General features: G+C 37.6%; 1 protein-coding gene across 1 annotated transcript; it reads right to left on the bottom strand.

Moving 5' to 3' along the window:
* Positions 1-831: 831 nt before the first annotated feature.
* LOC139966531 (uncharacterized) lies at positions 832-9647 on the bottom strand. Its single transcript, XM_071969653.1, has 10 exons — positions 9438-9647; positions 8411-8546; positions 7945-8039; positions 7001-7096; positions 4469-4531; positions 4281-4325; positions 3594-3679; positions 3044-3119; positions 2069-2258; positions 832-1283 (listed from the first exon to the last, which is right to left on the bottom strand). Exons 1-10 carry the CDS (start codon positions 9468-9470, stop codon positions 1102-1104), a joined length of 1002 nt encoding a protein of 333 aa, XP_071825754.1. The 5' UTR covers positions 9471-9647; the 3' UTR covers positions 832-1101.
* Between the last annotated feature and the right edge of the window lie 828 nt (positions 9648-10475).

Genomic DNA, 10475 nt, shown 5'->3' on the forward strand with positions numbered 1-10475 from the left:
ATTCGCAGTAGCTATGGCCTTTCGATGACTCTTTTATGGTTACCATATTTCCAGATTAGGACCAACCGGTGCACACTATTTCCTCCCTCATCCCCACTCATCCCGTCTCATTCATTTCGATCAACCCCTTCGCTTCCCTTCCCAACCGTTACGTCAAGTTGAGCATACAGTGCAATCTGATGTACTCCAATTAATGTTCCCGTGCTAAGACTCGTGCAGTCTGCCGAAGCAATTAGTGTCCTTCCTAGTGTACTTTTCGGAGGGTCTATTAAATATATGTTGAAAATATCATGATGGTAGCATAAATGTACTCATGGTACTTTCTTTTATTAGGTCCTTAATTAAGCAGCGATTTTGTTGCTGTTCCATGCAATGGTAAGGCTTAGGCCTACACAGTGTTTCTTTAAATTTCTATTTGTGGGCGTGGTAAAGATGCAGTCAGTCAAGAGTTGAAACCCATAGGTTTTAGTCACAGCGCCTTGGCGTTGAAACTCAATGATATGTGACCAATTACCATTTTAAAAAATATGCTAATGTAGCCATCATTATGGAAAGCGAAACTCCTTTCAAATATGCTAGATGACGTTCCTGAGGACTAACTCCCCGACATTTTATTAACTGCCTTTGTGACATTTCACACAATTGACACTTTCAAAAAGGAATTCTAAAAATGCTACAACGTACGCGATACGATAGGAGATATGCAAATATACTATGAGGAAGTTACTGTAGACAGTAGCGAGTCGTCTGCTACGCGGGCCATATTACTGCAGAAATAAGAAAGAGACACTCCCGTACACAACAACAACAAAATAAGCCAAAGAGGTATAGTGATATCAATCCAATTCATTGCGTGTTTTCATGAAGTTTGCTACATAATTCAACACTATTCTTGCAAATCTTTTGAAAGTTCAATAAGCGTAAACTCCTCCTCAATCCGCTTCCCCAAAGATACTGTAAATATGCATTAATATTTTCCCATGATTCCATTTTGTTGTTTCAATTTCCATCTTCAATTCACTAAGACAGTTGTTCAAACTTATTTTATGTTTCTCCTTATCGTCAAATCAATATTATTTACAATAATTTACACTTCTTGACTTAGATTAAAATTCTTCCATTACTGTCATAGAGCCTCGTCGGTGCGTCATAGAACGGCTCGTCTGATGACGGTTTGGGCGGAGCAGCCCTCTTTGGACTTTTTCGTTCGACGGATGTTCTTCTCGGTGATGTTGAAACTCTTTTCTGAACATTTGTAGGGGATCGATTGTCTTTGCTAATGTCTGTTAATAAATGGGAAACACGAAATTCTTTGGTCTGTTTAAAAACGGGGTTATCCTACCCCCCCCCCCCTCACCCACACACACTTTCCCCACACACATACTTCTTTCAACCTCAAACACACACACAATAACAAAACCTACTTATAGACTTGATTTGTAGTCTAAATATGCCTCAGAATGAACCATTTGTCATCTAATCTTGTTATTCTTGTGGGAGGACCCCCAAATCACCCTACATATGAGACAGCTTCAATGACCCAAGGGCAGCATCCCCTCAAGAATAGAATCCGTTATTCGCCTCTCGCACTCTCATTAATGTTCAGGCCCTACCTTAATCAGTAGGGGAAACAATGAATTTGTGTTGATTTATTAGCACAACATATACCGATAAGCGCTACTTATGAAGACCTAAATTTTAAGCTAAATATGTCTCAGAGTACACTATTTGACGTTCAAACGTTATTTTTTTTTGTCTAGGGGAGGGTAACCCCAGCTCCCTTTAAAAGGAATCGGCTTCAATGACCCCCATACAGTACCCTCATTTATAAAATAATTCCTTTGTCTCTAGCCTATACCCCCAAAAGACACCCTTCAGAGGATTCGACTTCTATAACACCAATGCAGGTCCCCTCCTTCATAAAAATCTTTATACTCCTCTGTTCCTACTACATAGGTTCAAGCTCCTACATCTATTAGTCGATATTACTGCCATGGTGCCGCCACCCCCACACCTCTCCCCCACCCCCACCTTTGAAATCCTGCCCGGCCACTATACTACGTTATACCTTGTATAGAAGGGTTATCGTCTTCTTCTTCGTCGTCGTCGTCGTCGTCAAAATCGACAGGTTTATATTTCTTGGCAAATTTGGAGATAATGTTTGACTTTGTTGAGAAAAAGTTTTTACTTGAATCAGCGTCAAACCCTAGGTACATTCCTTCCAGATTTTTGACAATGTCACACAGTACGTCTGTGACCTATAGTAGAAATAAGTGGTGGGGAAAAAAATAAGTGAAATCAATTAACCAACTTTTTAGGAAAGGCGTGACACAAGCAATATATTATTTGCATTTGAAACAAAAAAGACAGTGTAATATTAGCTCCATGAACACACTAATCCATAACGAACTCTTCCGGTCGTTTTAAATGTGAAGCTTCCTGGAACCGCGGACTGAACTACTTTGACCCGGAGAGCACATAAAATTGGCCCTTCGGTGGCCCATGACGTCTGCCGTGTTTATCACCCTTTAGAAGTACCCATTGCTGCTGTGCTCCTTTAATGAAGTTGGGGTATAGGTGGTTTAATTATGATCTCGATCATTAAGCCTCCACTTATATGTACATCTAAAAATGTAATATGTTCCAGTTTTTCTCTCATTTCTGTACTTGTTTATCCCCGATTTTGCCGGTAAAACTGCCTCGGTGACTTTTCAAATATTGACAATTACACCCGGGTGAGCTTTAGCAAGCTGAAATTTGGCGTGGAGCTCTGCCATTTCATTAAATGATGTAAGGCAATATCTAATTTTGCCTAATATATAAAATACTTGGGTCCTATGGTTCCTATTACACAACGACTATATATAGCATCTGAATATTAATATTTTGCACACGTATCTGGCGTATTTGTGTGATAGGATATGACACACTTAATCGATTCTTAACAGTATTCTCGATTAGGTTTACCTTAATCGATTCTTGACAATATTCTCGATAGGATTTACCTTAATCGATTCTTGACAGTTTTCTCGATAATATTTACCTTGATCGACTCTTGACAATATTCTTGATAAATTCTGAAAATTCTAGGATAGGTGTTCTCGATGAAGTTCCCTCGGCTAAAGAACAGGAAACATGGACGAGAAACAGCGTAGAGTTGTTTTGGCTCAAAACTATAATGTACTGTTTGAATTAAATTCACCAGTCCCCTCCCCTCCACCTCTTATCCTTCCCAGATATATATATATTCCTTTCATCTTCATTGCAATGTACAAAATGTTATGTACTCCAATTAAGAAATACAGGTAACCAATAACATCATCATATTAAAGTCCTTTAAACTACCGGTACTTTGTGGTTTTATAACCAGATCGCTCGAAAGGACAAATTCGTTTTGTTATTGTAATCAAGGCAGCTATGAATTCGATATGTATCAGATAAAGCGCAGGTGGTTCGTAAAGGAACTCAATTCGTCAAACTAATAGAAATCCATTTCCATATCACCCCCTTCCCCCTTGTTCTTTCACTGTTTTCGAAAAAGGAAAAAAGAAATTTCATCTGTCATTTTATGCAACAGCTAGTATACAACGTACAATGAAAACAACAGTGGTAGATCTCGCATTGCTAAATCTGTGATTTCGTTCAATCGCTGCGTCATATTGTGCAGTGCGCCCTCCATCTGTTAGAGAATAAAAAATAAGTAAACGGTAAGTATTCGTTTGAAAACAATATCAACCCAAAAATTAACACTATAGATACAGCAGCCACATCAAAGATATTGCTTAAATGCGTTAAACACAAAGTTTGAGAGTTAATAATGACATGGCAATATTTTGATCACCGTTACACTTATCTTACTACATTTAGTTCGATAGCCTAGTTGTGACCAAGATTGTCCCATATATCCCCATCTGCTCACCCTCTACACACCACCCAGCCCCGAAGACGAATTCAAATGTACCTGTACCAAACGAAATGAATATACGACTTTATAACAACAGAAAAATACAAACGTTTCTCAACTATAGTAGTGCGCCCACAGAGAAAGCCACGCATACACCACTACGACGGGATTTGTAAAACATTTTGCTTGGGTTATATCAATGCATCGATAAGATGGGCGACCCCCTCCCACCACAACTCCCCCCACACTAAAAAAAACGCGCGGTTTTGTAAAATTAATGTTATCTCTGTGCGATATGTAAGTTATAGCCTGATGTTTTTATTACACAAGTTAACACATTGTAATTATTTTCAGTAGATATGGAAAAGGAACTCACCTTTTGGACTCTTCGATCGCTACCTTTTCCCATCTGATATAATCTCTGTACAATAAGGAGAAGAACAAACGTTACTTATAACTAACGTTACATTCAATATGATACTATACATAATTCATTTATTAATAAATGTTAATGAATGGATACCAAAATTTTAGTAAATGGATGTAAGTAGCTCAAAACATTACCTTTAATGCCTCGGTTGCTGCCTCGTGTTCCCGTTTAATTGTCTCACGTTCCTGTACCAATCTCTGAAAATCAGACAGACAGACGAACGTCATTAACATGTACAATCTTTCCAAACGATAATATACTGTCTGTGTTTTTTCAATTTACATTAGAATACATATTTATTGGGATTTCACCCGCCCCTCTCTTCCACACCCACAACCACCCACACATACACGCACCCCCCCCCCTTACCGGCCCATCCCCAAAAATAATAATAATAGAAAGCAAAGGGGTAATATGAGAGAATAGAAGATGATGATTCCTTGCAAAGATGAAAATAAACTCAAAACTTTGATAAAGTGTTTCGAGTTTGCATGCTGCTATCTTGTTGTCTCCATATATTATATACGATACCTCTGAACATATCTGTTTATTTATAGTTTAACAATATGGCACCGTATAGGATGCATGGATTTAACAAACGTCCAGAATTTGCAAGGCTTAAATTAAAAAATGCTTTAACGTGATTCGAGTTCGGGATTTCTTGTCAGTTTTACGTTGCTGATTTACTGGTAACTGTAATATATAAGAAGTCGGGTGATTCTGATAGGGAACTAGGGCAATATGTCACAGTTATGCATTAATGTAACAATGAAATCAACCAGTTTTTCTAAGCGATTCAAATGACGTGTCATTGGCCTGTATAACTTATAGTTATAGTTTAAACTATAATCAATGTACTCAAAATCCAAAAGTATAAATTCAACAACACATAGGCTACTGTGTTGGTTCTGCTGATATTACTACAACCTGAGAAACTGAAGCAGTTGAACGACATACAAGATGACTTCATCAGCGTTAAGACAATAATTATACTAATTACATAAATTCTCTCCTTTCGTCTCTATGTGATTTCTTATGTGTCATGATCCGTTTATGCAGGATATACATAAATCTTAGTATTTAAGAAATCGCGATATAAGTAACGAAATAGTTCAGCATGTGTTTTGTCTAAATACGCGTTGCGTTCAAATTCCAAATTTTGTGGAACAGAAAACAGGAGAGAGAAACAAATAAATTCCGAAACACGTATACGCATATCACGATAATGTTAAGCATAATAAACATCGACTCTCTAAAGCGTGTTTGTTCTATTTCTTGAATTGTTACTTTATTTTCTGTCTTCCTGTTGTGTTCGGTTTTAAAACCTATATTACTGTCAATTTATATATCACTACCGGACCATAACTATTTATGTTTTTTATATTTTAATCTCAGTTTCACGCGAAGAGTAGTAATAAAAGAACTGAGGTGTCAGAGTTTCAGTGTGGTGTGTTCATTTATACGCTCAGTCGTTTACTTACGACTTTAGTGAGTAAAGAGGAGAAGGGATCTTTTGATATATATATATATATATATATATATATATATATATATATATATATATTGATATATATATATATATATTTATATATATATATATATATATATTTATATATATATATATATATTTATATATATATATATATATATTTATATATAAATATTGATATATATATATATATATTGATATATTGATATATATATATATCTATATATATATATCTATATATATATATATATATCAATATATATATATATATATATCTCGAGAGTCGTGTGTATATATGTGTGGCCATGCACAGACCTTGCCGATGGAAATGCTTACATAGTTGAACTAGAATATGTAAAATCTGTATAGGCGATCTTTGCTGAATTCTAGTCCTCAAGACCCTTACCTCACAACACTTGCCGGACCCTGCAGGCAAAAGTCGTACATCCTCCATCCGCCTTTTCGTTACTTGCAAAGGAATTGGTCGTATTAAGTGTCAAATGCACATAGGATTTTTTTCCCGGAGGTTTTGAGGTAAAGTATTGATCTGGTTTTACCACACCCAATCCGCCAGATCAGGTCCACACGTCCCAATCCCACCCTAACGAAGTTCGTGTCACATCCCCCTCCCCGTGTTTCCTCCGTTGCCGTCCACCAGATATGTCGGACATTTAAAAGAGGGAAGGAAATTGTGCTAGAGAACAGCGTCGAGATGCCGTATCAGCGAAGCGGAAGTCATTAATGATATAAAGAGTTCCCATAATGGTATACTCTGCAGAGTCTAGATGAGACTGAGATCTATCTATAAGGTTTCATGACCCGTGTTTATAAATCTAATGCAACATGAGGCAGATCTTTGCCCAGCGTTGGTTGGAAAATTACGTATTACCAGTGTGGGGTCAAATGTTTGACCAACCTTTGTCTTAGAGTGCCACGTAATGCTCATATTGTCCTGCACTTTTTGTTAATAATCGAAATATACTAATGAAAACTCGCTCGCGAACATTCATTTGGTGATACAGCACGATGTCTTTGCATGTGGTTAACATGCAGGGAGCTCAATTTGAACGACGTTCATATTTTCCCCCGAATTCGCTAAAAAAATAAAGACAAACACGGGAAAAAGAAAAGAAAATGTTTTCTTTACAAGACAGTGTTGCTTGAGATATTTGCTTACCTTTCCGTTACCGTGTATTCCAATAAATGTGTTTACCTCTCCGTTGTTTATAGCATGTAATGAGGATGCCTTGTACTCTAGTAACCTTTCGTGGTCCTAAGAACGATGAGGAAAAATGGCAGAAAGTAAGAATTTCATTTAATTTCCTTTTCTTTGTTTTGACAGCGTTGTCCAATGAGTCAAGTTAAATGATAACATTGCCTATAGTGGTAAAGTTTGTTGGTTTAATTTAATTTAATAAAATAGCAGGTTGCCTTTACTATGAACGTTTCCCTTCAAGAAAATTCATGTCGAGTAGGCCTACGAACATATTTCAAAACAGACATTTAAATACCTCCCTTACATAAATAAGAAAACGTTTATAATCCTACAGTCTGCAATATTCATGATATATATAGCCTATCTAACCCTAACATTATTTACAGTGACAGAAAAATTCCTGATGTGATTTGTCGTTTTCATCAAATCGTGTATCGGGGCAGATGATTTCGTTTACCATAAACACTTTTGCACATTCGGCCTCTGAAGAAGATCCTGCTAGGATCGAAACGTCAGGCCAACTTACTTTAACACCATAAACAATTGTGCAAAAACAATTACCTGCTGCTAATGCAATTAACTTGAAGGTTTATATGGTTATCTTAAATACATCTTACATCATGTGAAATTTTTTTTAGAAAGAATCAGTCACTTTTCCGGTATCATTTCTAAACACTGAAACAACCAATTTTGTGAAATACTGATTTCAAGTATACTCATTTTTCAAAGCGGCACATGCATGCTTACAACACATTTACGCCCTTCTTCAATAGGCCCAAATGGAACGTCTAGATATACAAACCCATATCATAATTAATATTTCGTATGATAAATGAATACAGAGATCAACTTCTTTATTAACTACTAACAGGACATAACTATAAAAAAAACACGTTATAACGTACTTCCATAGCGACTCGAAATTCCTTCTCATCAGGACCCATATGTTCGTATAACCCGCTCATAGTGTCCGTCAGTGCATGCAAACACTTCTTAGATTCTACGGTAAAAGAAAATAGACTTTACTATATATCATGTTTCATTAGGGATGAAATAACAAAGGTCATGTGTTGCTAATACATCACATTTCATTATAGTAACATGACCACAAGAAGGTCATCAAATATTTTGGCTCCCTCGGGTATAATATCTGTCCAGGGAATGCGGTACTGGATACGCCCCTCCCATTCCCTGTTATCCCTTCCATCCTTCATCGTTTCCATCTCATTCGTACCCATAGCTCCATCCCTCCCCGCGGCTTTGGTAGTGCACCCCCCCCCACCCGGCTTTGGTTAGTTCCACCCCCTCCTTTCCCGGCTTCGTTGGTTACAGGCCGGTACCGAGTAAACACATTTTGAAAGTTTAGCGTACCTCGTAAACTCATCTCATATTTCTCAAGTTGTGAGAACATGTTCTCTACGAGTTTAGCTTGCTTCAAGAAGGTCTCTTGTATTTTATTATATTTCTTATCGTCTCTTTCCTCAAACTGCGGTGAAGATCTCTGTGCCTGAAAATGAAACATACAAACTATTGTTTTAAAACATATTCTATCACATCAAGCGACTGCAGTAACAACTTGTTAGCATAATTTCTGGGGTGATATGTCCTTAAACAGTACTTTCTATACACTGAAACGTGCGGCTATGATTAAGTTGCTTTAGGCATATGCAGTGGCGTCGCCAGACATTTCAATCTTGGTGGACACAGGGTGGGGGAGGGGGTGGGCACAGCACTTATTTAGGGTGGCACAATGTTTATTTGTGAATGCCGGCCTGGGGCAGGGGTTTAAGGGCATATGGAGGTTAAAATGACGATCCCAAAAATATTGATTATACACAATTGGTACATTCTAATAACGCAAGTTTGGTTATACGGCTTGAGTTATGTGTAGTAACAAAAAGTAACACAGGTAACTTCAGCAAGTAGACTTATGCAAAATGCAGAGATATGTAGGTGCACCACTCTTTACAGGCACGTTTTGGGTGCATTCTAGTTGCCATTAAAATCTACAATTCACAACGAGACTAGCAAAGCTTCAGTAATAGTTATGGGTTTAAGTTCGCAACGAGCAATATAGCAAGGGGGCAGTGGAGGATGGATTCCATTTTGAGTAAGCATTTACCCTTCAAATTTCTGCTCTGATTTCAATTTGGAATTTTTCTGAGTGGTTCGAAAATCACTTCTAGGTGTAGCAAACCGGTAGTAAGGATGCAAATGTCCATTTTGAGACGCTTCAACGTTACTACACTGGTGAACGAAATTCTGTCTGTAGCAACTGAACTAGGATCACCCACCCACTAGCTGATAGGCTAGGCCTATGTCAACGCTAGGCTATGTAAGTAGGCTATTATAAAGGTCTGGAACTAGTATGTATTTAAAGGCTATAGAATAAACTTACAGGTTTCGATGATCGGCGACCGAAATAATCCATCCTTGTTAGAAAATGTTGTCTACCTTATTGCGAAAGGGAAAATCACATTGACTTCTTCGATTAAATTTTGAAAATGTGCCTTAGTATATTTGCTCCTACAAAGAAATAAGTTTCCACGGTTTCTCCAGCATATGTCTCTATTCCATGCATAACGGATTGTTGATGTTAAAACAAACCTTTAAGTTTTCAATAACGCGGCGCGCATAAACCACTTATATACAATGGGTTGTATATAAATGCGTTGCAGTGCAAATAAAAGGAGACGCGCGATAGTTACTATATATACACGGAACGCGTCATAGAGTTACTCAGTATTCATATAACAGGTTTCGTTGAGGCTCATTTACACGACATGGTTTTACTCGCGATTTGTCGTGCACGACATTTGTGCGCGCCAAAATCGTGTCGTGTGAATGGACTTTTCGCAGAAACTGAATCGTGAGCAACTTGACGCGCAAAGTAAAGCATATTACAAGACGCCCTGAATCGCAGCGTGTAAATGAGTTGTCTTGAGTCGCGGACGATTTAGCACGCACAGTTAGACAGTTGTTCGATTTGAACAACTTGTCATTAACACGACACGCATGCAATAAATATGTGTGACATGTTGTGTGACATATGTGACAATATGTGACAAATATGTGACAATATGTGACAATATTTGTGACATTTTTTTTCCTTGGAGTCTCCTACTTTATTAAGTCTTTTTAAGACTTTATAGGAGACTTCCTTTCCCATTGTACACAATGTGTGATAAAACAAATAAATGAATTATAACATGTAGGCAGTAGCATCGTCGCTATTCGTGTTTCTCCTGATGAAAAGACGAATGCGACGGCACAGAAAGACGAGGGTCGTATGGACAAGGCCGTGGCTCCTTCGTGAAGAGACTCAATGAGCCTTTTCAAACTTGCTAAAGGAATTGATTACAGAAGAATGCAACCAATTGCATAATTCTTGCAGGATGAATACTGCGGATTTTTCACGCTGTTATCAAAGATACGG

This window comes from Apostichopus japonicus, chromosome 4, assembly GCF_037975245.1.
Source record: "Apostichopus japonicus isolate 1M-3 chromosome 4, ASM3797524v1, whole genome shotgun sequence".
Taxonomy (NCBI): domain Eukaryota; kingdom Metazoa; phylum Echinodermata; class Holothuroidea; order Aspidochirotida; family Stichopodidae; genus Apostichopus; species Apostichopus japonicus.